Here is a 25,613-nt window from a genome sequence, read left to right as displayed (position 1 = left end):
CGCATGCGTAGGGCGCCGGGTGCGCCTGCGCGGGGCGCGGAGCGCGCCTGCGCACTGGCGGCGCGGCGGCATTGCTGCTCGGCGGGCCGGGTGGCCGCGGGGTCGGAGGCGGCCATGGGGCAGGGGGCGGCCGCGGCTCCAGGGGCCAGCTAGTGACGGCGAGCGGCGGCGGGGCGCCGGGACGCGCGGGTGTGGCCTGGCGAGGAGACGGCCCCGCAGGCTCCCGGGGCAGCGAACGGTGAGTGCGCGTCTCCTCGGCCCGGCCTTCTGCCCGGGGTCGTAGGGTCGGGGTCGTGGGGTCAGGGTCGTGGGGGCGGGGCGGGAACGACCCTGCCCACGGGCTGGCCACACCCTGCCCCGGACGCCGGCGCAGGTGTCCGGGTGGCCGGACCTCGACCCCCGCGACCGCGCTGCGAACGAGGTGGCGGGCCCGGCCTTCACGCGGGGCGGTCAGTTAGGGGTCCATGTCGCGGTCTTCATCCTCGGAAAGCGCCTCTGTGCTCGGAACCCAGCGCCCAGCCGACGACCCCCGAGGCCGGCGGCTGGCCCGCCTGAGCCGGGTCCGAGCCCCCGGTCTCTCTGCCTCTGCGTCCGGCGCGCTCTGGTTCTCGTGGATCCCCCTCACCCGCCCGGGACCGGGCCTGAGCCCAGACGTACGCACTTCCTGCTGGACGGAGCCCTGGGCTTGGCCGTGACCTTTGCCCCGTTGCGGGAACTCGAGGACGAGGACAGGGCCCCGCAGGTGCGGTAGGCGGGCTACGGCCCTGGGGCTCGGGTGCCCAGGTGTCCTGGGCCTGCAATTCAGGTGGGCGTGGGATGGGCCCGAGTCGGCCCCGGGGGTGGACGGGGCACCCCGGGCCGGGCTCTTAGGAAGGCCGGTCGGGAGGGGTCGGTTCTCTGCGGGGCCTGCGGGCCACCCCCCAGGCGCTGACCGACTGGGCACGGGGCCCAGTCCTGCGGCGGGGCTGCCGGCTCGTCGTTTGCGATGTCTCCCCGACCCGCTGTCGTACAGCCCAGAGTTCAGTGCGTGGGGCCGGGCAAATGCGTGTGAAGACTGTTGGCGAAAAGAGGAACTGGGTGAAGGTGGCCCGGAGGCGGGCTCCTGTGCAGGGAGCTAGGTGTGCAAATACCTGCTTCAGCCCAAGCGCGTGCGAGATCTCCCAGGGGAGCCCCTGGAGCCCCCTCGCGTCTCTGATCCTGTTCTTCCGCCCAGCAGGCTCTGCCCCTCTGCGGGCCCAGTTTTGTCAGGTCCTGGCCAGCACTGGGCATCACCTGCCGGCGGGAGAGGGGAGATTTAATAGGTACCTTTTATTGCCTCGGTGTTAAGGAGGGAGACACTTTGCTTTTTCATTCAGTATTTCAGCAGGTGTATGTTGAGAGCTCGCACTAGGCCTCATGTTCTGTTTATATTTGTGTGTGTGACTTTTACTTATGGGCATCACGGTGTGTCTCCTTTCTTCCTGGGGAAGTTCTTTATCTTGGTTATTATGCTCCAACACTTTTCTGTTAAAACTTCCCAGTGCAGATGTTTTTTGAAAATGAACTGAAATAATTCTAGACTCCCAGAAAGTTGTGAACAACAATACAGAGGAACGCCTGCACTTATCCCCATATCCGTGGCACAGTGACGTGAACCCTGGCACCTCCGTCACACCCCTTGCTGGGGTTCACCACTTTCCCGGGGCACAGCTGTGTGGCTGCCACCACAGACTCAGAGCTGGTGTCACCTAGGGAGCCCACCCCAGGCTCCCCACACTCCCTGGCCACCAGTGATCTGTTCTCCATGCGCTTGTGTTTAGTCATGTCAAGAAAAGTCATGTAAGGGACTTCCCTGGTGGTCCAGTGCTTAGGACTCTGAGCTTCCACTTCACGGGGCCCTGGTGGAGAAGTAAGGTCTCACATGCTGCGTGGTATGCCCCAAAAAAGAAAGAAAGAAAGAAAGAATGAAAAGCGAGTTGTGTAAATGGGAACGTTTATCCTGCAGTCAGCCTGGGGGCTGACTTCCTTGCCCTGCAGTCAGCCTGGGGTCACCCAGCTGGTTTCGGAGTCCATGTCCACTCCCTCTGATGGCCGGGCCTGCTCACCAATGGGGATGCTTGGACTGTCAGGGGGGTTGCAGTCAGCCTGGGGGCTGACTTCCTTGCCCTGCAGTCAGCCTGGGGTCACCCAGCTGGTTTCGGAGTCCATGTCCACTCCCTCTGATGGCCTGACACGCTCACCAGTGGGGATTCTTGGACTGTCTGTGGTGTTTGGCTGCTGCAAATTAAAAGCTGCTGTGAATGTTGAGGTGCAGGTTTTTCTGTGAGCATCAGTGTTTCTCCGGGGTGAATGCCCAGGTGGACTTGCTAGGCTGTCTGTTTAGTTTTTAGTTTTTATAAGACGGTGTCAGCCCTTTCCAGAGTGTCTGGCCGTGTTCTGGTCCCGGGTGGTGTGTGAGCAGGCGTTGCTCTGCGACCTCTCCAGCGCTGAGTTGTCTGGCTGTTCTGGTCAGTGTGCAGTGGCATCTCATTGTGGTTTCAGTTCCTTCTGGCCCATCGCATGGAGCATCTTTTCACCTGCTTCTTTACCATGGGTGCATCTCATCTGTCTGGTCATCTCTTGTCCACTTTCTAATTGGACTGTCTGTTTTTTACTGTTGAATTTTGATAGTTTTTGCTATTTTATAGGTACAGATCTTCTGTTGGATATCTAGTTTGAAAATATTTTCTGTCTATAGCTTGATATTTTTTGTGGGGGGCGGGGGAGCTTTCTTAACAGGGTCTTCCACAGAGCAAGTTTCTAAGAAGCCCAGTTTACCAATTTTTTTTTATCTTTTATGAAGTGTGCTTTTTATATCATGTACAAAAAAGATTCTGTCTAACTTTAGGTCCCCAAAACTTTCTCCTGCATTTTATTTATTTGTGTATTTATTCATGGCCATACCATGTGGCTTGCTGGACCTTAGTTCCCTGACCAGAGATCAAGCCTGTGCCCTCAGCAGTGAAAGCTTTGCAGCCCTAACCACTGGACCACCAGGGAATCCCCTCTAATGTATTTTTTTATGAAGGCTTTCTAGTTTATGTGGAGTTAATTTTTGTGTCATGTGTGAAGGTTAGGCCGAGGTTTACTTTTTTTGCCTATAGATGTGAATGACTCCAGCACCCTTTGTTGAAAAAATTGTCTTTCCTTCCTTGAACTGCTTATGTACATTTGTCAAAAATTAATCGAGTGTGTTTGTGTGATTGTGTTTCTGGGCTCTCTCTTCATTGACTTGTATCTGCCCTCCCCCAAGGCCACAGTCTTGACTATTACAGCTAAAGAGAAGTCTTCAGAGTCATTCATCTCCCTTTATCCTTCTTAAAAAAAAAAAAAGGATGTTTGCTTTTTACACATACATTTTAGAATAAACTTGGCCGTATCTACCAAGAAATCTTGCTGGGATTTGTGTAGAAATCACACTAACCCTGTAGATCCATGTGGGGAGAACTGACATCTCTGCTGCATTGAGTCTTCTGATCCATGATTAAGGGCATCTCTCAGTTACATCTTCTTTGATTTCTTTCATCAGGGTGTTTAAAATACAATTCAGCATACAAGTCCTCTGTGCATTTTGCTATATTCTGTCCAGGTGTCTTTTCAGTGACTGTAGATGGCACCGTCTCTAACTCCAGGTGCCTTTTTTGCCTGTTGCCGTGACTCACACACGCAGAGCTGTGCTGATTAAGGGTGGTCAGAACAGACATCCTTGCCTGGCTCCCAGTCTTACATTTTCACCATCAAGTTAATATAGTGGTTAGCTTTTTTGTAGGTGCTCCTTACCAAGCTGAAGAAGTTACCCTTGATTCCTAATTGCTGAGAATTTTTACCACCGTTGGGTGTTGAATTTTTTCCAGTTTCTTGCCCATCAGCTGGTGTATGTGAGATGGGTTACACTGACTGAGCCAGCCTTGCGTTCCTGAGATACGCCCCACTTGGTGTCGATCGATCCTTTTTAAACATTCTGTTTTGTGTCCGTGTTGAGGATGCATCAAATAACGCATTACGCTGAGAGTCAGTGGATGTAATTCTTAAACTGCAAGCAGAAGCTGAGACGGCATCACTGGCATACTTAGCTGCAGAAGAAATGACATCTCAGCACTTGTCCCAGGGTCGGTTGAGAGGCTGTTGGAGAAATTCGGGCCCTGGTCAATGAGTAGCTCAGAAGGTCCTGCACTGCTTGTAGGTGGAGGTCCCTGGTGGGAATGGGGGCAGCATTTGAAACATTGTTAACAGACATAAATTCATCTCAGCCATTTAGATGAGAATTATTTTGAAGAATGATTTGTTCTTTTGAATGAATATATTGCCCATAATAGCAAACCAAGTATGTAAAAATCCAATGATTATATAATCAGTTATAAGACGAAAATTTCAGCATCGTAGGATTTAATTACTTCCTTGTCTGTATTTTCTCAGGATTATAGTAATCTAACTGGATTATAGTAATCTAACTTGATAGTTGCTTCTGTGTCTTCTTGGGGTGATAGAATTTTCCACACCCTCCTAGGATTACCATATCACGTGCATCTTCGTCCACACCTTCTCAGGATTGTACTACTCTAACTGGATAGTTATTTCTGTGTTTTCTTGGAATGGTAGAGTTTTCCACACAGCCCTAGGATTGCCGCATCACCTGCAGGCTCAGCTGGCTTTAAGGCAGGCTGGTGGCTCAGACGGTAAAGAATCTGCCTGCAATGCAGAAGACCTGGGTTCAATCCCTGGTTTGGGAAGATCTCCTGGAGAAGGGAACAGCTACCCACTCCAGTATTCTGGCCTGGAGAATTCCATGGAGGAGCCTGGCAGGCTACAGTCCATGGGGTCGCAAAGAGTCAGACACGACTAAGCAACTTAGACTTTTCGCTTTTCTGGCAAGCAGGTTTCAGGTTCTTGCAGCTGGTGCAGTGCCAGGATAGTGGTCTTCATGTTCTGTTTGGCCAGGGTTCTAACATCACTGCCTATAATCATTGTCTCTTGATCTTACGTGTTACTGGAGCCTGGGGTGTGTGCCCTGAGAGAACCTTTTTGTCATTCAGGAGGGGCTACATCAAAGGCCTCTTTTCCAGAACATGAGGCGGGAAGGGTCCTCTCTTCTCCCAGGACCCTGGGCCTTTCTGCTGGGTCGCGTCGTCTGTATCACTGAGGTTGTGCCAGGGGCCCAGATGCAAGCTCTGCCCTCCTCACTGTGTCACCTTGGGCTTTGGTCTCCTGGACACCCCCATGCAGCTCCTTGCGAGGACAAGTCAGGCAGTTTGAGTCAAGTGCTTGGACAGGGCCCGGCAGTGTGGGCGCTGGGTCTGCTGCTCACTGATCATCCTGGCCTGGAGTGAGTGTTCACACTCCTGCACTATGATCCTGGCCTCCCTGGCCTGCTCTTCCCTGTGGCTGGTTGTCCTAGGCCAGGGTAAGCAACCACACTCCTACACTGTGACAGCTATTCTTTATGTTATTGTTGTTCACTGGCTAAGTCATATCTGACTCTATGACCCCATGGACTACCGAATGCCAGGTTCTTCTGTCCTCCACTATCTCCCGGAGTTTGCTCAGATTCATGTCCACTGAGTTGGTAATGCTATCCAACCATCTCACCCTCTGCAACCCCCTTTTCCAGGTCTCAGAGTGAAGCCACTACCAGGCCTCTTGGAACAGTTTAAAGCAAGTTTTTTGTTTGTTTTTTTTTAAAACAATATTTCCTCTTAAAGTTGTGAATTCATGGTCCATTACAGCAGTTTGTGGGGTCCTCGTGGGCATTAAGTGATACACATGAGTGGGACAGTCAGGGCAGGGCCAGCAAGAGAAGGCAAGCAATGAGGTTAGTGATTGCGTTTTTATCTTGGGTAGTTTTTACTGAAACTAGGGAAATGTGTACATAGCTTTTGTATATTAACTGAGCCCAAACATGCCTTCTTGTATTTCTTGCGACTTTGTCCTGTGTCCTTTCAGGCATCGTGACCTCTCTGTGTGGCCAGACTCGTGAACTCATTCTGCCCTCTTCCCATCCGACCCCACAGCTGGTGGTCTTGTCCTCATCTCCTAGCACTTGATGCCGCCTTGGGCTCTCCGTCCCAGCACCCTAGCACTCTTGTGTCCTCCACTAAGTGTTCCAGGATTCCCCCAGACTCTTATCCAGACCCATCCATTTGGTGTGCCCCGGGTTCAGTCCTGAGAGCCTGTCTGGTTCTATGGTTGTCAGCGTTACCGTGTGCTGACAGAGCCCAGCCCCGCATGTTCCCGAGCTCTAGGCTTGAACTGTTAGCTGCCAGCGTGTCATCTCCCCTTGGCCAGTAGTGATCACGTGAAGTCAGGCCCAAGAAATGGCAGAGTTTCTGCAGCGTTGCTTCTCGGGCTGCGAGGAAGTCAGACCCCTGTGAAGAGGAACTCAGCAGCAGGTGGTGGTCAGGGTTGCAGAGAAAAGGAACTGGGCACCGGTGGGTAGGAGCAGGAGATACCTGTTCTCTTGAGCAGGTGGCATCTGAGTACAGATCTGAGGGATGGTCGTGTCACGGGTGAGGTGTCTCGACAAGTTGTGTGACCATGCTTTCTCTTCTGTTGGGTAAATGTCTCAGAGTGGAAGGGCTGTAGCAGATGGCGGAACCATGCTTAATTAACATTTTAAGAAACCACCAAACTGTTTTCCGAACTGGTTGCCCCGTTTTCATTCCACCAGCACTGTCTGAGGGTTCCATTTCTTCCTCAGGCTCCGGGACACTTGGCGTGGTCAGTTTTCTTACATTTTAGCCATTCTCCGTAGGTGTGAGATGATGTCTCCTGGTTTTAATTTGCATTTCTCCAGTGACTAAGGATGTTGAGCATCTTTTCATGTGCTTTTCAAGATGCAATCAATGTATCTTGGGGAAGTTGCCCAAAGTTGGTATCTTTGGCCTGTTTTCTAATTGAGTTGTTTTCTTACTAAGCTTTAATAATTCTTTATATATTTTGGAAGCAAGTTCTGTGTCATATATACATTTAGCAAATATTTTTTGGTCGATCTCATATTTTCATTAAGATTTTTGTCAGTTCATATTTTCATTTTCTTAATAGTGTCTTATGAAGGGTACAAGATTTGAGTTTTAGTGAAATTCAGTTTGTCAGGTTTTAAACTTTGTACTTTTTGTATCCTATTTAAGAAATCTTTGCCAAATCCATGGCCATGAAGATTTTCTCTAGTGCTTTTTTTTGAAAGTTTTATAGCTTTTATTCTTACATTTAAGTGTATGATCCATCATGAGCTGACCTTTGCCAACTTGTGAGGAGAACTGAACTTCATAGTGTTGGGTGTGGCTGTGGGATTTACCTGGAACGTTTTGGAGGAACGATTGTCCTCTCCCTGTTGACTCTCCTCGGCACCTCTGTTGAGAAGCCCTGACTGTCGTCTGTGTCCTTTGTCTACGTGTATGTCTCTGTGTCAGTACCACACGGTCTGGTTGCGGCAGCTTTATAGCAGGTCATCAGATCCGGTAGCATTAGTCCTCCAACAGGGCTTTTTTTTTTTTTTTTAGCTATTCTCGGTCCTTTTAAGTTTCCAGTTTCCAGCTGAATATTAGAATCAGCTTGTTACTTCTGATAGAAAAGGCTGGGCTTGGGGAGACTTGAGATCTTAACGATATCGTGTTCTCTGGTCTGTGCACATGGCATGTCTCTCCCGACTTGTTTCCTTTCAGTTGTGTCCACGGTGCTTGGAAAGTGAGGTAGAGCATGAAACCTAGTGACTCAGTATTTGTATGTGTGGTGAAGTGACCACCACAGCAAGTCTGTCACCACGTTTAATCACCAGGCTTTTTTCTCATGGGAACTTTGAAGACCTTCCCTCTCAACACCTTTCAAATAAGCACAACAGTATCACTGACTGGAGTCACCATGGTACGTGCTACACTCCGTGACTGACTGATTTTACAGCTGGAAGTAAGGCTCACTCTCCTTTTGCCAACAACATCCCTACATGTCTTATATCTTAGTGCTACTGTAAATGGTATGTTTAAGCTTCAGTTTCTTTCTTTTATTTTTCTTCTTTTTTTGGCCGCATCACAAAGCTTGGGGGATCTTAGTTCCCTGACCAGGGATTGAACCTGGGCCCTGGCAGTGAAAACACAGAGCCACCTGGGAACGCCCTGGCTCAGGAGCTTTTAATGACTGCTGGAGCCTTTGGTCTGGGTCCCGTGTGGGAGTTAGTATTTCGCAAGCTCCTGATGTGATTGTAAAGTGCGTGCGGAGGCAGGGGACTCAGGGGCCCTCACTTTCAGCCTCATTGTAGAGGCCCCAGGCTTCTCTGTGGCCCCTGCGCTGTCCCTTCTGATGCCCGCGCCTGCCTTATGGTCCTGCCCCATTCCCCTCCCTTGCCCTCAGGGTGTCGTGAGCCATGAGGCAGGCTGAGCTGCTGGGCCTTTCTGAGCGGGAGGACGGGCAGGTCCCATGGCCCCAGCAGCAAGGCCAGGCCTCTCCCGTTAGTCAGTGCTTTCCTAAGAAAATGACCTTTCGGCCCAAATTCTCAGAGTGTAGCTCTTTCCATCATCATCCAAACTGGCTTCTTCGTGTGGTTTATGCCCAAGCTCTGCTCTGCTCTTTCTACTTGTCGGCACTCTGGTTTCTGCCGTATTTCTGTCACTTCTCTTAGGCTCATTTGATTCCTGCTCTGGCTCTCTGACGAGGCCTTGGCTGCTGACCGCTGTTCTCAAGGACCTGGGGGCAGCTGGGTGGGCGTGTGGACCCAGCCTGCATTCCCTCTTTGCTGTAACATCATGTGGGTCTGGATGGGCACGTGGACTGGGCTCGCGCTCCCTCTTGGCTGCAGCGTCACATGGATATGGGTGCGGTTATGAGCCCTCAGTGGCTTAGGAAGAAGTTGAGATGTTTCCATCTGGTCAAGGACTGTTGTTTTGTGTCTGCTTCCATCTTTTCCTGCTTTACTGCGTGTGGTTGGGAGATGAAGCTCTTGGAAATTGAAGTTTTCTTTGAGGACCAAATAAGTCAGTTTGGGCAAGTGTTTGATCGGCACTGGAGGAAAGCGTGGCTTTGTTTGCAGGACGAGGGTGCAGTGTGTGCCCGTGGTTGGTCTTCAGTCATGCTCACCCAGCCTTTTCTGGACTAGAGGTACCGTGTGACCGTTAATTCTCTCATCAAGGTCCCAGCATGTGCCTGTGTGCTAGGCTGCTGGTTGGTACCTTACTCTTGGACTCCCAGCCCTCTGGATTCATGGAAAACCACAGGTAGATTCCGGAGTTGTTAAGTGCCTTTGGGACGAAAACAGACTTCCCAGACTGGGTAGGCTAGACTTCAGCCATTTTCCCTGATGAGGGGTGTAGGTGTGTGTGTACATTGCTTTACTTTATTTCATTGGAACAATAATAATATTTATTTTATTAAATCAAGGCATCCTGGGTTTTCGGGCCAAAGTCCTCCACGTCCATCAACTGCAGAAATGGAACAAGAAAAAGTCAACGGGAACAAGGAGCCGAGTGCAGAGGCATCTTCGTACCGCTGTTCCGCGTGCCATGGGGACGAGGACTGGGGCCCGGGGCACCCACTCCGGGGCCGCGCCAAGTCCCGCAGCCTGTCGGCTGCGCCTGTCCTGGCCAGCGCCCGCGAGTTCAGGTACTGGCCTCCTGGGCCTGTGGGGGTGCTCAGGAGGCAGGAGGGGGTTGTGCTGGCTGGCATGGCCTCCCAGAGGGCACTCCCAGCCAACCCCCCCTCCCTAATGCCCATCCTCACTGTGGAGGCTGAGGTGTGGGGGTGCCGCCCAGTGTGGCCCCAGGCTCTGGGCACACAGTGAGGGGTGGGGAAGCTGTGCCGGCCTCGGCCATGTGAATGTCGCTCAAGTCCAGGGCGAAGCTGTCCTAGCCAGCACTGCCATGGGTGCAGGGCCTGAGAAGCTCCCATGTGAACAGCTGTGTCACCCTCCTGTGTCAGAGTCAGCGGGCGGGCGGGTGACCTTGGCTGCCGGATCTGCGGGGTGGGGTGTTCCCGCCCTTTCCCTTCAGAGAGCGTTGCTTCAGAGAACGTTGAACTTGGTGCAGTGGCAGCAGGTCAGAGGTGGCTGCTCTCAAAGGTTGACTGTGATGCAGACTTAGAGAAACCTGCTGTGAACAGCATTTCCCCAGAGGCCAGGCCGTGGCCGGTGGCCGTTCCTGCATGTTCTTGAGCTGGGGAGTTGGGGGAGCCCTTGACCAGACCGACTCTCCCGGGCTTGGCTGCCCTTCACAAGACAATAGGAAATCTGCCTTGTCCGTGTGGGGATTTGGCATTTGTTGAGCCTTGAGATGGGCAGACACGAAAGCAAGTTTGCCATCTGTGTTTGGCTGTCTTTGTGCCAGTATTTTTGGTGCAGAAAGGGACCATGAGGGGACCTCCCTGTGGTCCAGTGGGGAGGTGGCATACATCCCTGGTCAGGGAACTAAAATCCCACAAGTCATATGGTGTGGCCAAAAATTTTAAAAAAATAACCAAAAGGACCACAAAGCCTCTGGAGCTGGCACTCTGCGTGAGGGTGGACACACCTCCGCCCTGTCTCCGTGGGGCATCCACATGGCTCCCAAGGACCGGCGCTGGACCTTGAGGGGAGGACAGGGAAGGTCACCAAGCGGTGTCATCCCTGGGACGTGTGCTGGCCACGGTGCCCTGTGATTCGGTTGTGGCTGGAAATGCTGAGCCACTTAAGTGCTGTCTTCTTCATCGACACGACAACTCAGCATGGGCGTTTTGTTAGAACCTGGATAGCTGGGGGATGGTATCTGAGGTCTTAATTCCCAAGGACAGGCCCAACAACTGGTCCTCAAGTAGACTTGCCTGGACAAGAATTCAGAGCCGCAGGCCTGCGCCCCATGGTACATCCCCTTTTTCTAGGGTGGGGCCCGGGTGCCTGCCCCGGTTTGGGTCCTTTGTTGTAAGGAGTTTCTGGGAGCCCCCTCTGAGGGCGTTGCCACAGCATGTTGCCCTCAGAGCAGCTCTGGGGATCAGGTGAGTGTTCTGGGACCGTTGCTCGGGTGCTGGCAGACGGCGGTGCTCAGGCTGTTGGAGTGAAGATGGCAGAGAGTCTGAGAGCCAGTGCCTCGTCCGCATGCGTGTCTCTCAGCAACTGAGGGCCCGCCCTGCATCCTCTTCCACAGGAGGACCCGCTCCCTGCACGGGCCGTGCCCAGTGACCACGTTTGGACCAAAGGCCTGCGTGCTGCAGAATCCCCAGACCATCATGTGAGTCAACGGGGGTCTCCACGGGGATGGGGAGCTATGGGAGGTTCTGATGCTCCAGGGAGCAGGGCATGGGCCTGGCAGCCACGTGGCAATGTCCCCGACTCCCAAGGATGAGAACGTGGTGGGGCCTGCTCCTCGGGCCATAGGAGCTTCAACAGGAAAAACTCAAGGAGAAAAAATAGCGTATTGCACGCTGATGCATCTGGTGATTCACATGTGTTTCTCTTCATTACTGTTGAAATGCAGACATGTCAGTTGGTGTTTTTTGAAAATCTGAGGTGTTTTTTGAAAATCTGAGTTGACTTGTTTGAGTCCCGCCTTGTGGGCATAGCTTTTTTTTTTTTTTAAGATAAGCCCTGCATTTTAGCAACACCCGCCACCTGAGAAACTAGTTAAAAACTAAGCAGTTTGGGTTATTTCGCAGACACTTAGGCCTAGGCTGTCTTCTGTACCCGTCCTGTGCCGCCTTCTGGCACTGGACATGCCAGAGAGGGGCTGTCGTCTGCTGGCTCTGTGTGTTCTGTCTTAGGGAAAAGACACGCAAATGGCTCCGGCCACCAGAGCTTGGTGAGGAAGCAGCAGAATTCCAACCAGCTCTGCTGTCAGGCCTGGTGGTGGGCTGCCCGCTGCATAGACCATCTGTGCCCCCTCCTCGAGGGAGCTGTGGAGGCTTAACTTCTATGGGGGGTAGGCCAAGGCCCACACCCAGCACAGCAGCCACACTAGCAGCTGGCCCCCAAAACCCCTCGCCTGGCTGCACCCTGCTGTGTGCCTGCCCTGTGTGACCTTCACTGGCTGCCCAGACCCCCCCTCCCTGCGTCCCAGCCCTGCACTGCCGCACCCTCCTCGTCATTCACAGCCCGGCCTCAGCGCACCCTGGTGGCCCTTGGCCATCCAACCATAACTGGCTGTTGCCGCCCTACCCAGCCCATAGCAGCCCAGGTGTGTGTGCTTTGCCCTCACAGCCCTTGGGTGGGGTCTCAGGGCGGCATCTGAGCTGTTCCCCAAGGTTAGGTGGGGTTGTAGGGTGCTCCAGGCAGAGGAGCAGGTGCCCCAGAAGTGTCAAGGGCTGAGCAAGCAACTTTCTCTGCCCCCTGGCCCTGGCTCAGCTCAGTCAGATGGGCTGAGCACCCTGGTAGGGTGGGATCCCTTACCCATGTGGTCCCTGCCCCTCCTACAGCCTGGCCAGGGGCAGGGGTTGTGTGCTAACCTGACTTCTCCCCTGACAGTGTAGAGGAGCTGATTACGAGAGTCTTATCTTCTTCTTGGTTGTCTCATATCTCACCAGTGAGTGCGTGTTTTCTGTTATGTTGAAACGTGTGGAATTACTAACATCTGACGCCTTCAGCTTTTGAAACTGTGGCTCACTGGGTGTGTGGCTAAGCTGTCCGGCACCCAGAGCCTCCTTGGGAGGGGTCAGTATCCCTCTTTGCAATGACCCAACAGGAAGTTGAGTGACCAGTTGGCGCCCAAGACCGAGCTGATGGCACTACAGTGGCTCTGGCTGGGCGTGGCTGACTCACAGATCTGGAGGGGCTGTGAGCCTCAGCTGCCTGGTCAGTGGGGAGGGGGCTTCAACGTCTACCTCACCAACCAGGCAGACTTCCATCTGCCCTCCTTCTAGGCCCAGGGCCAGGTGGAGTGACGAGAGGCCTGCAAGTGCCCGCCCTCCACGTGTAAGCCCCTCCCATGGGCCAAGCCGGTTCCGCAGCCCAGTGCTGTTGTCTGCAGCTGGACAGGGCCCGTCCTGACCGCCCAGGGTGGCAGAGCTCAGCGGCCAGCTGGTGAGGAGCAGTTGTCTGAGGTCTGGCCGCTTCACTGTTAGAGGCGATTGGACAAGAGGATGGTGTGAGCAGTAAGATCAAATACAATTTGTTTGGTTTGAGTTTTCATTTTAGGAAGCTCTGCACTTGTTTTATGCAGCCTTTAGCAAGTCACTTTACTTTATGTTTTGCTTTCAGTTTTGAGGAGACAGTGGGGTTATGGTGCCAGTGCACACTTGGGGAGTCTTGGGGTGGCTGGGGTGCATCGCACTTCCGCCGTTAGTGAAGCACAACCGAGATGCTGGGCACCCAGCACCACCCTCCACCAAGCTGCGCGTTTGACCCAGCCTGGCAGAGATGCCGGCAGAGGGCCATGAGTGACCCCCTCCTTTGCAGAAACGCCTGGAGAGGGTGAGTGATGGTTAGTCAGTGACAGCCTGCAGCCAGGGACCCACCTGTTTAGTGGTTGGTATCATGGTGTGGGAAGTTGCTGGTGGGGCCAACAGGTTCTCAGGGAGGTACCGGCCATGGGGCGTGATCTGGAGCAAGTGTCTTGGTTGGGGAACTTGCGTCAGAAAGGCCGTTTCCATGGCCTGCAGTCCTCAGGGCTGTTTCCCAACAGGCAGAGGTGCTGCCTGGGGGCCCGCCCCCACATGAGGGCCCGGCCTTGGACACCCCTGCCCCTGGGGGAGGACCTGCCCACAGACCATACCAGGCCCTGCACCCGGTGACCGAGGCTGGGTGCCACGGGACTCTTGGAGCTGTCGTTGGCAGGCAGGCCCAGCTGACTTCTTTTGGTTTGATTTTTTTTTAATTTTTTGAGGAGTTTTGGGTTCACAGCAAAAGTGAGAAGAAGGTGCAGAGCTCCCTGTTGCACTCCTCCCAGCCTCCCCTCCATCATCATCCCCGAAGCCAGTGCATGTGTGACAAACAATGAAGTTACACTGACGCATCGTCGTCACCAGAGTCCTCTTCATATCAGGGTCCTCGACACGCGTGGTGACATGTCCTCGCGATTGAAATCACACGGCACAGTCTCACTGCTCCAGATCCCGCCACTGGCTTTAAAAGAGGCTTTTACTGTGGAGGTGAAGGTCCACTGAGCTGGTCACACAGCCGTGTGGACCTGGGTCAGCGGGCAGCCCAAGTCTCTATTGGCTGGTCTGGGTGCACGTGGGACGTCCTCTGAGCAGGTCCCTGTGTGGGCCTCGTCCTGAAGGAGCCTCAGGCAGGGGCACGGCCGGTTATGGGGAGGGTCTCCATACTGTGCAGGTGCCAGCGGGTCAGCCTGGGGCCCATGTGAGTGCTCCTCTCCCCTCAAAGGCACATCCAAGACCCTGCCAGCCAGCGGTTGACGTGGAACAAGTCCCCAAAGAGTGTCCTCGTCATCAAGAAGATCCGGGACGCCAGCCTGCTGCAGCCCTTCAAGGAGCTCTGCGCGTACCTGATGGAGGTGAGTGGGGACGGGCTCCAGGCTCTCTTCCCATCCGCTCAAGTCAGGAGGCTTCGTAAGCCAGACACAGGAGCTCAGAAGTGTGTACTGTGAGCGCAACAAAGGCACTTTGCATCTGAGAGACAGAGGAATCGTGCCCCTCTTCCCTGACGCCATCAGAAAAGCCTGAGACGCAGAAGGAGGCTTCTAGAAGACCAGCGCCCTGACCTATCTTCTTGGTGGGGCTGACGCCACCATGTCCTTCTAGGAGAACAACATGATCGTGTATGTGGAGAAGAAGGTTCTGGAAGACCCTGCCCTCTTGAGCGATGATCACTTTGGGCCAGTGAAGAGGAAGTTCTGCACCTTCAGAGAAGGCAAGTTGTCCCTGGGTGGCAGGATGCTGCCCCCAACCCGGTGGGACCTCTGGTACCCCTGCCTTGCCCCATGCCCAGCAGTTGGGGTGCTTGACGTCTCCTGTGTCTTCCAGATTACGATGACATCTCCAATCAGATTGACCTCATCATCTGCCTGGGGGGCGACGGGACCCTTCTATACGCTTCCTCCCTCTTCCAGGTGAGGCCCCAGTTGCCTGAGGCCATAGGGCTGCAGGTGATAGGACACGGAACTGGGACTGCTGTGGGTGCTGGAAGCTGTGCCAGGCCAGCTGATGGCGCATGAGGGCCCAGAGGCTGGGCTGGGAGGAGGGCGACCCCTGGGAGAGCTGGCATGTGGGCTGAGTGAGGGGGCCAAGAGTCAGGGGCAGGTGAGAGCAGTAGCCCCAGGCTGACTGGGAGGTATGGTGGGGAAGGGACTGTGGAGGCTGCAGATGGCAGGGATCTGCGGGGGAGGGACCTTGCCAGGGTGTGTTAGGAGGTTGGGCGGGCCCCCAGAGCGACACCTGGGAGTGAGAGGGAGCCAGTTGGGCAGGAGGGTGGAGTCCAGCAGGGCCTGGGGCAGTAGCAGTTGGCAGAGGCCAAGGTTGAGGGTCCTGGGATGTCCCACCTGCTCAGAGCTCTCATTCTCCCTTGGGAGCCTTCTCGGCGGAAGTGGCTGCAGAGCCACCTGGTGGGACCCGAGTCCCACCCTAGGCTTCCTGCCCCGGCTGCCTGTGCTCTTGCCTGGCATCTCTGTGGGGGCTCACTGCCCTCCCAAGCCTGCTGGGCATGGCCTGTGTGTGTCAGAGCCCCCATGTCCTGCCCTGCCACGCCTTCCTGTCCTCTGTGGCCAGTGGGTGGTCCCCCTGCCCCCGTTTCTCGTCAGCTCTCCAGCTGTTCTTCTGGCTCCCAGGCTTCTGGCTGACCCTAAGCCCTGTGTGTCAGCACCGCCCCCTCCCCCCACCCCCCAGCCCTCCCAGGGACCGTCCAGGCGCAGGTCCATCTGGGCTAGTGCTCGCGTGCCTTCCATGTGGACTGGCCAACAAGTGACTTGTCTCATTGGCTCGCAGGGTAGCGTGCCTCCAGTTATGGCATTCCATCTGGGCTCCCTGGGCTTCCTGACCCCCTTCAACTTCGAGAACTTTCAGTCGCAAGTTACTCAGGTGATACAGGGTGAGTTGGAATGTTCCTGAGCCTGAGAGCAGTTCCCATGTGGGATAGTCATCCTGCTTGGTTTGGGAGGTTTTTAATGATGCTGAGAACAGCACTGAGTGTTTGGGGCTCAGAGGACTCTGATTCTGAAGGTCAGACACCTTGTCCTCAGAGAGGAGCTGAAGCCACCACAGTTCAGCTGCCGTCTGTGTCGCGCAGCAATGGATTGATTTCCACAGGAGCCCAGGGTGTCACCCTCTATTTGTGTGAAGATGGGAGGGGGTCCCTGGTCAAGGGAGTGGGGACCTCTTCTGTGGCATGACTGCCCCCACCTGCTGACTTCCCTGGGTGTGACCCCTGCTGGCCTCCAGGGAATGCAGCTGTTGTTCTCCGGAGCCGGCTGAAGGTCAGGGTCGTGAAGGAGCCCCGAGGGAAGAAGGTGGCTGTCCCCAATGGCATCAGCGAGAACGGGGTGCTGGCTGCAGGCCTGGACGTGGAGGTTGGGAAGCAGGCTGTGCAGTACCAGGTCTGTGGGCCCGCCCCTCCCCCCACCAGGTGCCGGGCCTTGCCCTCGGGCAGGGGGTGCAGGGCAGGGGCTTTTGGGCTGGACCTCCTAGGGAGCCTGGGAGCAGCCCATGCGCTGCCCTGCCTGCTCAGTGTGCAGTGCCCTCGGCCCCAGGTCCTGAACGAGGTGGTGATTGACAGAGGCCCCTCCTCTTACCTGTCCAACGTGGACGTCTACCTGGATGGGCACCTCATCACCACAGTACAGGGCGATGGTAGGTGGGCATCGGGCCTGCCCGGGGGTGGGGTGTGGGGGCAGTGCCCTAGCCTTACCTGCAGCGTGTCCCGCAGGCGTGATCGTCTCCACCCCGACGGGCAGCACGGCGTATGCGGCCGCCGCGGGCGCGTCCATGATCCACCCCAACGTGCCCGCCATCATGGTCACACCCATCTGCCCCCACTCGCTGTCCTTTCGGCCCATTGTGGTGCCCGCGGGGGTTGAGCTGAAGGTCAGAGCCCCCACCCTTGTCTGTTGGAGCCCTTGTGGGGCTGTCTGCCTGCCCTGCTGGGGGCGGGAGGGACTTTGTCCACTCTGGCCTTTCGTCATGTGTCCTGTGCCCCAGAGGGTCTGGTCGGCGGGGCGGGGCTCTCAGCCTGAGTGGGTGGGGACAGTCGGGGTGGGGAGGCCCTCAGGCAATTAACCACTGCTGCCTGGCACGTCCCTGGGGCCATATTCTGGTGTTTGGCCTCACTGCCCTTCTACATCCACCTCTTTTTTCCCTGGGCCGAGCTCCCTGCTACAGGCCACCCCGGGCCAGCACGTCCTTGGTGTGAACCTTGGCGGGCAGGGCTACATCTGACGGACACAGCTCCAGGCCTCTGTGCCTTGTGGGCCTCTGTACCCTCTGGCTGGTGTCTGCATAGTGCAGTGACTTCACGGCCTGGAGCTGACCTTCTCATGTGGTGGGCACTGTGTTGCCTCTGAGGTTGCTCCTGGCCCTTGCTGTGCCCCAGGGTGGGGTCCGTGGCACTTAGCTGTGCTCAGAATGCATCTGCGAGTCCTCTGAGCCCCCTACATGTGTGCTGCTTGACCCTTCAGATCATGCTGTCACCAGAGGCAAGGAATACTGCATGGGTATCTTTCGATGGACGAAAGAGACAGGAGATCCGCCACGGAGACAGGTGTGTGGACTGTGGGGTGCAGTGGCCAGGGCAGGTGGGCCCAAGGTGGCTGTAAGCTGTGGACCTCTGTCTGGGTGATGGCACCCTGCCAGCTGCACCTGCTCCTTATCTTCCCACCGCCTTGCCCGGGGGTCCCCTTCACGGACCTGGGTGGAGTGAGGGGGTCCACGTCTCTGTCCGGGGGGCACAACAGCACCACTGAGCCCCTAGCCTGGCTGTCTTCAGGGCCAGACTGGAAAATGGCCAGGTGCCCATGACATCAGAGGACATGGGGCCAGGCTGCACGGCAGATGGTACAAGCAGAGCTAAGGTGGTCCACCAGCCAGGCTGTCGAGGGTCCTGCTCAGTGGGTGGCAAGGGGGCTCGGTTCCGTGACGGGGTTCAGTTCCAGGAGGGGCTATGTTCATCTGCTTTCTGCTGCAGCATTAGCATCACGACCTCTTGCTACCCTCTTCCCTCCATCTGCGTTCGCGACCCCGTGAGCGACTGGTTCGAGAGCCTGGCGCAGTGTCTGCACTGGAATGTGCGGAAGAAGCAGGCCCACTTCCCGGAGGACGAGGAGGACGTGGACGAGGAGGGCGGGGAGGAGCGGGCGGGGAGCTAGGCCGGTGCCCTGTCTGTGCTCTGTGAACGTCACAGGCCCTGCACCACTTGTCTCTGGCCAGAGGAAGGGCCTGCAGTCTGCCTTGTGTCGACCAGATCAGTTGTTTTTAACATTTTAAATCTGACTTTTCTGCATTTCTAAGCAAGCCAGTGAGCAGGCCACACAAGCTCTGAAGTCAGCCCAGGCACACCCACCAGGCAAGCAGTCAGAGCCCAGTCCAGTTGGGGATTGCTGAGTTGGGTGGTGGGCTCCTTGTGATTCCTTGTCAGCAAACTTCCACGAATCAGTCTGTTGAAATTGAGAGGGGATCAGAATGAACGGGTCTATCCTACAGTCTTGAAAATAAATGTCTCACGGCCAAAAATCTCCCTTCAGCTTCACAACGTCCCTGAAAGCCACTGGGGGGAGTTTGTGCCGAGAGCGACTCCCCAGCTCGGCGTTCATCCTGAATCTGCCGGGCCTCCTGCCTCGGTCCCCAGGCCTGGTCTCCTCCCTGCTTCCGGTGATGCCGTGGCAGGCAGGGGTCGGACCACACACATTCCTCGGGAAGCAGGGGCGTGCCTCCCCACCCTGGAAGGTGTTTTCAATCCTGTGTCTACTTTTTAGAGATTCTTTTAAACTTTTCTGAGAGTGCTTACGTACAGATTTTCTTGTACACACTGTGAGATTTCTGCGGGAGGGCTTGTGCTGTGAAGTGGGACCATTCTGTGCTGCCCAAGTGGCCATCTAGAGAGCTGGGTGGCTCTGCTCAGAGGGTCTGGCACTTGGTGGGCCAGGAAGGCACTGCTGCTGCTCTGGCTTCTCCCCAGGGGCCTGGCTTTGAGGGCACGTCTGTCATTCTAGCCCCTATGCCTCTATTGCTGGCTGACCGGCCGCCTGGGGCTGGGCCCGCATGGAGTCTGGTGAGGGTTGTGGTCAGTGGGCCTCTGGTTACTGGTGCCTAACGGGCGTCCTGGTTTTGAGTAACCATATTCTTTCTGAGCTGCGTTTTCAACTGTGAAATTGGCCAGAAAGGATGGAGGGCCTGTACGTTCTCGAACTCACTTCTGGAGGGCCAGGGGCCAGGAGGTTGAGCTCTGCCCATCTGAACCAGGGCTGGCCCTGCAGCTTCAGCACCGTGGCCACTGTTCACATGTCTGTTGAGTGCTGTCCACCCACGTGGCTGTCTGGGCAGCTCAGCCAGTGCTGGGATGGAGATGGGCTCCTACCCTCTGCCCGCGAGCTCCAGCACAGAGGGTGGCCCACCAGGCCTCCCACAGGCTGAGGGGGTGACACCCCCAGCTTTAGCTCCAGAAGAGTGGTCAGAACGCAGGTCACACATTCAGACAACAGAGCAGGTGCAGACCAAGTCCTGCAGAATGATGGGGAATGACCTAGGAAACTTTGGGTTTTTGAAGTAAATTCTTAATGTTTCATATTGTTAATATCTTGAAATTTGTTAAATGTTGAAAGCCTTATTACTATTTTCAGATTCTTTCAATAAACAGACTTGTTTAAAAATTGGGGTTTAGCAAAAACTTTATTTGGTTCTTTGTAACCAACACCAAAACACGGAGGGGTGGGTGGGCCTGGGGAGTCCAGATGCACTGAGGCTACCCCTGGCACACTTGTAGGGTGTGTGGGGGGGTCATACTCCAGCAGCACCCCACCCGTCACATCCTGGGGACAGGCTTCTGGGCCTGTCCTGCAGGAGGAGCCCAAGCTCTGGGCCAAGGGTGCCCCACGGAGGCCAGTGGGCACATGGTCCCCTCTCTGGTTCTGGGCCTCCCCCTCTCGGGCCTGGGCTTAGGCGGGGCCAGGCTTTGCCAAGAGCCTGAGCAGGTACTTTGGACACAGACACAGCCTTGTGGGCTGGAGCCTGGGAGCTGTGACAGGCCCTCTATGGGCACTGCTGCGAGGCTAGCACAGGACAGGTGCAGTGGTTGCCCCAGCAGCAGAGCAGCCCAGGGCCTGCTCGTTCTGGTCAGAGGCATGTGTGTGCGGTTGCCTCCATGGCTCCCTTCGCATCCAGGCACACGTGGGAGCATGACCCCATCCTGCCTGGGAGTCTCAATGGCTGTGAGGCCTCTGCTATCTCCTCTGTAGTGGGGCTTGGTGGCCAGCATATCTGCCTGGAAGCCAGTGTGTCCATGGGCAATGGGGTGGGCATGCTGTCAGAGCCCGTTTCTATGGACTTAGCTGAGCATGCACGGACCCCAGGCTGGGCCCTGCTGCTCCGGGAGCAGAGGATCTACTTGAGGGCAGGAGTCAGCCCACTGGCCGGGGTTTCTGGACTGCAGGTGCAGGCTCTGTTGGCACAGGCACCACCTGCAGGGTCACCATTCTTGTCAAAGGCTGTTGATCTCTCAACCTTGACCTTCCAGGCTTTGTGGAGCACATGGAAGGGGGCAGGGAACTGGAGGCACAGAGGCTGCAGGATGGGAGGGCATTTCTTTGGGCTCAGGCCTTCGGTCCCTCAGAGATCCCAACTGTCAGGGTGGTGGCCTTTCCTGGCCTGTTGGACCTCCTCCCAGGCCTCAGTGCTGGGCACCCACCCAGCCGATCTCCCTTCTCTCTCAGATCAGGCTCCATGTCCAGCAGTTCCTGCCCCGGGGCAGCCTGGGCCAGGGCTGTCCTGCTGAGGTTCCCACATCCGGGAGCCACTGGCTAGAAGGACGCTGGAAGTCTGCCAGAGTGCCAACTGGGAGGGGGAGCTGCTGTGGAGATGGAGGCCCTGTGGGAGTGGGGGGCCTGTCAGAGGAGCCCAGAGAAGTTGGGAAGAGAGTGTTAGGGACAGGGGTGGGGGTACTTGAGTCACATCAGGGAATTGGCCACTGCTGGCACATTTCACCCCAGAAGGGCCAGGCTGGAGCTTGGGCTGCATCCAAACCAGGGAACACCAGAATATTTGGTGGAAGAGGTGAGGTCAGGGTGGACGAGGCCAAGGAGGAAGGAGCCGACAGAGGACACTCAGGGCTGGTCTGGGCACCCTATGGGGAGGGCCTCTCGCCCCCAGAAGCTCTGGACAGGCAGCCTTGGGAACATATGCACAGCCTGACCTCAGTTAGACTTCCTGGGAGCTTGGTGAGGCCCCTGGGTCCCCAGGACACTCCTGGACACTGATCTGAAGCCGCAAGGGGGCCACCTGCAGCCCTGGGGTCCAGCGGGAAACTTTCAGATGTCCCCTCCCACCCCCATGGAGTTCAGAGGCTGAGTCCCAGGGTCAGGCCAAGGTGGGGACTGGGGGGGGGTCAGCCAGGGCAGGGGTCATGCCGCTGGGCGTGTAGAAAGGGTACCCGAAGGGCAGCCAAAGTGGAGCTGCCCGTTTCCCCACCTGCCAGTCAGGACGAGCCAGAGGCCCTAGCGGCTGTGGCTACGGCTGCCCCCACCTCCACATGCAAGGCACAGTGCCCATACTAGACGGAAACCTGGCTCCCCAGGTGCAACTGGCTGAGGTGATGGCCAGGATGGCAGGTGAGTGGACCCACAGGACCAGGGGCAGCATCCAGAAGGGCTGCTTGGCCATCCCGAGGGAGCGTCCCAGAGCCTAGAAGGAAATACCCAGGAAGGTACCGGAAGCCTCAACTCCCTACAACCAAGGGACCTGGGGTGGCCAGGGGCCCAGCTCAGGCCCAGGCAGACCCCAGTGGGCTCATCTGATGGTGGGGCTCCCCATCCAGGCCCTACCCGCTAGCTAGGTCTGAAGGCCCACACACTTGGGATTGTACTTAAGATCTGTAAAATCCTTTCCCAGGGGACCACGTCCTAGGATACCCCCACCCTCAGACACCTAGAACAGGCTCAGATCCCAATGCCTTGGGTGCCCAAGGGCCACCTGTCCCTGGTCTGAGCCTCTGCCCCCTTCTGCCCTGGCAGCTCTGGTGACCCCTCACTACTGACCACTCCACTTGCCCTCCTCCAGAATGTCTAATTAGGGAAGGCCAGCAGAGGTGCCCAGAAGCACCCCAAGGTGTGGTGAGGCCTAACGAATGTGGATGGTGTGCAACACAGAGACACCTTGAGGCCTAATGTGCAGCGATCAAAAATGGCCCTGGAGGGGCTGTGGTCAGGATGGGAGTCCTGGAAGCTACATCATGTGGGTCAGTGCTGGCAGTGGGTCTGCAGGTTGGAGGTGGGGGGCCCATACCCATTCTCCCACCCACGGATCACGATCCAGTTCTCAGGACCCTGTGGGCTCCTGAGACCAGGTCCACATCTGCTGCTATCTCATGTTTCCCTGGAAACATGGGCTCCTCTGGGTCCACCTGACTGCAGCCATCACTTCAGACCAAGATACAGATGTAGGTCAAGCCTGTGAGAGGGGGCAGGGGACCAGCTTGGCAGTGGGGAAGGACTGAGAGGGCGCAGCAGACACCAGCATGCCATGGGGGATGTGGGAGAAGGCGCTGTGCCGGGTGTTTTCAAGGAGCAGGGCCAGGGCAGGTGGGTCAGCTAGGGCTCCTTCATAAGAACAACTTCCTAACAGGTATTGTATCTAACTTGCAAATAAGCAAAGAGGCTGAAACGGCCATATTTGAAGCTGACAAGGGTGTGAAGAATCCTGGTCGGTCTACTGTCTTTTACCCCAAACTCTACTTCTTGAATTAGTTGAAACTCCAGCAAACCGGTAAACCACTCAGATCCTTGCTGTGGCTTCTCTGATACTGGAAGTCACACACAGACCTTCACAGGCAGCAAAGCCACGTCTCCTGCAGACATTTAGAGAATTATCTGAAAATTAATCAAGGGACACCTCAACTAAAATGGAGTTGGGAGGCCACAAGGTGGAAGTCCTCAGGCATGTACCCCCAGTGTCCACACAGAACCAGAGAGGAGGGGAGTCCCAGCACCTGTGGCCAGAACAGCCATCTCACCGCCACCACCAGGCAGATCTCCCTGCCTGGCAACGGCTCAGCCAATGAGAAGCCACCTTATTTAAACTCCAATGTTTCCTCTAATGGACTTCTTGTTTATAACAACTTCCCTTCCTCCTTTATAAAAGAATGTCCTCTCTGCTTTACCAGACTTGCATGTGGTTATCACAGTTGCATGTCTTGAGTTATAATTCTTTGCTACTGCCAAACAAACCTGAAAGAAAGTGGAAGTCGCTCAGTTGTGTCTGACTCTTTGCAACCCCATGGACTATACAGTCCATGGAATTCTCCAGGCCAGAATACTGGAGTGGGTAGCCTTTCCCTTCTCCAGGGGATCTTCCCAACCCAGGGATCGAACCCAGGTCTCCCACATTGCAGGTGGATCCTTTAACAGCTGAGCCACAAGGGAAACAAACGTGACTTTCTGTTAAAATAACTGGCTGTTTTTTTGCTTTGTTTTAGGTGAACAATCATTAACAGGACAAAGAAAAGGGGGCAGGATACAAACTCTGGAAGTGTGACCATGGAGCAAAGACTCCAGCAATGGTCGAAGGCCTGGGTAACACTGTCCTCTGTGCTGGAGTGGCCAGCCCAAGAGGGGAAGGTGACTTGGCACTCCAACGTCATTTCAGAATTGTTAAAATGAACTGTCTCAGATAAAATGCAAGAAAGACTCGGCTATAAAGTTTTTGCTGCTTTTCATACAATTGCTTTTGAAATTATTTGACTACAAGTAACTCACTGATCAGCAACAACCAGTGCTGCTGGGCAGTCATCAAGCATCTCAGAGTTGCGTGCAAAGTAGGAAAATCTACCCTATAAACTTTGTTCAGTGTCCTGAATACTCACTTTTAGGGATGATGAAGGTGTCATATTCTGCTCCGAGATACAGATGTTAAGAGAACTTCACTTTTGCTTTCTTTTTTGCATTTTAGGCCCAGGCCCCTGACCAACCCCTGGGTTGTCCAGGCCTTTCCTCCAGTCATACCTTCTGGAGGATCCCAAGGAAAACCCTTCCCCTGCACCTCGTGGCCCAAACGCTGCCTGTAGACGCCAGAGGTAGGCAGATACCACCATCCATTAACTGACCCTCTGGTCAATATCTAAAGGAGAAACTATTCATTTTAAAACAATATGAAGCTAAATATATGAAAGTCTGACAAGAAGAATAGGCCTTGGACTTCCCTAGTGGTATAGCGGATGATAATCCACCTGCCAATGCTGGGGCACGTGTTTGATCCCCGGTCCGGACAGATTCTGCATGCCACAGAGCAACTAAAAACCGTGCACCCAACTACTGGAGTCCATGCTCCGGGCCCATGCGTGCTCCGCAACAGGAAAAGCCACCACGATGAGAAGCCCATGCACTGCAACAGAGTAGCCTCTGCTCGCCACAACTACAGAAAGCCCCCGGACAGCAACACGTACCCAGTGCAACCGAAATAAATAATTTTTTTAAAGTAGGCCTTAAGAAGAGCCCATTAGAAACTTCTCTGGCGGCTGACTAAGACACCAAGCTTCCAACGCAGACGGCATGGGTTCAAAAACTAGGTCCCACATACGGAAACTAACACCCAGGACAGACAAATAAAAATAAATATTAAAATGAAGAGGAAGAAGAGCCCGTTAGCAGTAACCTCGCTCCTAAAAATTACCTTTAAAAGTAAGTGGAGAGAATTCCTTGGCAGTCCAGTGGCTAGGACTCCAAGCTTTCACTGCAAGAGCCTGGGTTCAATCCCTGTTCGGGAACTAAGATCCCACAAGCAGTGTGGCACGACTAAAAAAAAAATTTTTTTTTTTTTTGCTAAAAATTAATAATGTAAGCCAGGAGGAAAACCGGGCCAGGAAGATGCTGCGCATGGTGCCAGGGATGGGTCGGGGGTGGGGGCGCGTGCGCAGGCAAGACAGTCCCACTGAAGCCCCTCCCCGACTTGGGCCAAGGCCGCGCCCCCTGGTGGAACTCCCCAAACTCAGCCAACCGGCGTCCTCGTGAGGGGCGTGGCCTTGGATTCTAGCTGTCCCTAGTGCACCTCCGTTGCTGGCTTCCTCAGCTAGGACAGTCCCTTTGTCTTTCCTCTTCTAAGGGAGGCTCCTTGAGGCTGAAATTTCTGTCTCTTGAAACCAAAACTCAGAGCCAGCTTATAGGTCGGCTCCTCCACGAACTTGCCGCTCCCTGGGTCGCGGTGGTACGGCCCGGAAGTTATCAACGGTTCCCAGAAGCATCACCCCTGACTGGACTGAATTGGTACGGCCCGGAGGATACCAAGGGGACGACCGTGAGAGGGTGCCGTTATCCAGAAGCACCTGCCCCGCTGGCCGAGATGGTACGGCCCGGGACGTGCCAAGAGAACCGCGAGGGGGCGCCATCACCCAGCAGCACCACACCAGCCTGGGCCGAGGTGCTACAACCCAGAGGGGACCAAGGCCGCGGGGGCCGCCATCGCCCAGCTGCACCACCCTCGCCTGGGCCACGTATTACGGCCCGGAGGGTACCAAGGCCGCGCGCCGCCATCGCCCAGCAGCACCACCTCCACCTGGGCTGATGAGG

The 25,613-nt window shown here is 55.5% G+C and overlaps 2 protein-coding genes across 6 annotated transcripts in view; both read left to right on the top strand.

Moving 5' to 3' along the window:
* Nucleotides 1-81: 81 nt before the first annotated feature.
* On the top strand, nt 82-25,613 carry NADK (NAD kinase). 4 transcript variants are annotated; one of them, XM_044944030.2, is made up of 12 exons: nt 82-238; nt 9,382-9,603; nt 11,115-11,198; nt 14,285-14,414; nt 14,662-14,770; nt 14,884-14,969; nt 15,841-15,943; nt 16,294-16,448; nt 16,602-16,701; nt 16,766-16,935; nt 17,526-17,608; nt 23,528-25,613. In XM_044944030.2, exons 2-12 carry the CDS (start codon nt 9,431-9,433, stop codon nt 23,529-23,531), a joined length of 1,197 nt encoding a protein of 398 aa, XP_044799965.1. In that variant the 5' UTR covers nt 82-238; nt 9,382-9,430; the 3' UTR covers nt 23,532-25,613. The 4 variants fall into 4 exon arrangements, with proteins under 4 accessions (XP_044799965.1, XP_025141540.1, XP_025141541.1 ...); XM_025285755.3 differs by lacking the exon at nt 23,528-25,613 and adding an exon at nt 18,032-19,712 and having other exon boundaries at nt 83-238; XM_025285756.3 differs by lacking the exon at nt 23,528-25,613 and adding an exon at nt 18,032-19,712 and having other exon boundaries at nt 84-238; nt 16,778-16,935.
* Nucleotides 25,474-25,613, top strand: part of LOC102408240 (cyclin-dependent kinase 11B) — a 40,059-nt gene continuing 39,919 nt past the window's right edge. The window contains exon 1 of one of the 2 annotated variants that reach the window (XM_044944019.2): nt 25,474-25,612. The gene's annotated coding sequence lies outside the window, so the exon portion shown is untranslated. The remainder of the gene's footprint in view (nt 25,613) is intronic. The other variant, XM_044944020.2, reaches the window with a different exon arrangement.

The sequence above is a fragment of the Bubalus bubalis genome, chromosome 5 (genome assembly GCF_019923935.1).
Source record: "Bubalus bubalis isolate 160015118507 breed Murrah chromosome 5, NDDB_SH_1, whole genome shotgun sequence".
Lineage (NCBI taxonomy): Eukaryota > Metazoa > Chordata > Mammalia > Artiodactyla > Bovidae > Bubalus > Bubalus bubalis.
This window is presented reverse-complemented; position numbering and strand designations above follow the sequence as displayed.

Excerpts from the sequence above, each read along its gene's own strand:
- NADK (XM_025285755.3), top strand. The coding sequence starts at position 9,431 with ATGGAACAAGAAAAAGTCAACGGGAACAAGGAGCCGAGTGCAGAGGCA. Across the intron at positions 14,771-14,883 it reads GTTCTGCACCTTCAGAGAAG|ATTACGATGACATCTCCAAT; the intron begins GCAAGTTGTCCC and ends TGTGTCTTCCAG. Across the intron at positions 16,936-17,525 it reads CCGCGGGGGTTGAGCTGAAG|ATCATGCTGTCACCAGAGGC; the intron begins GTCAGAGCCCCC and ends TTGACCCTTCAG.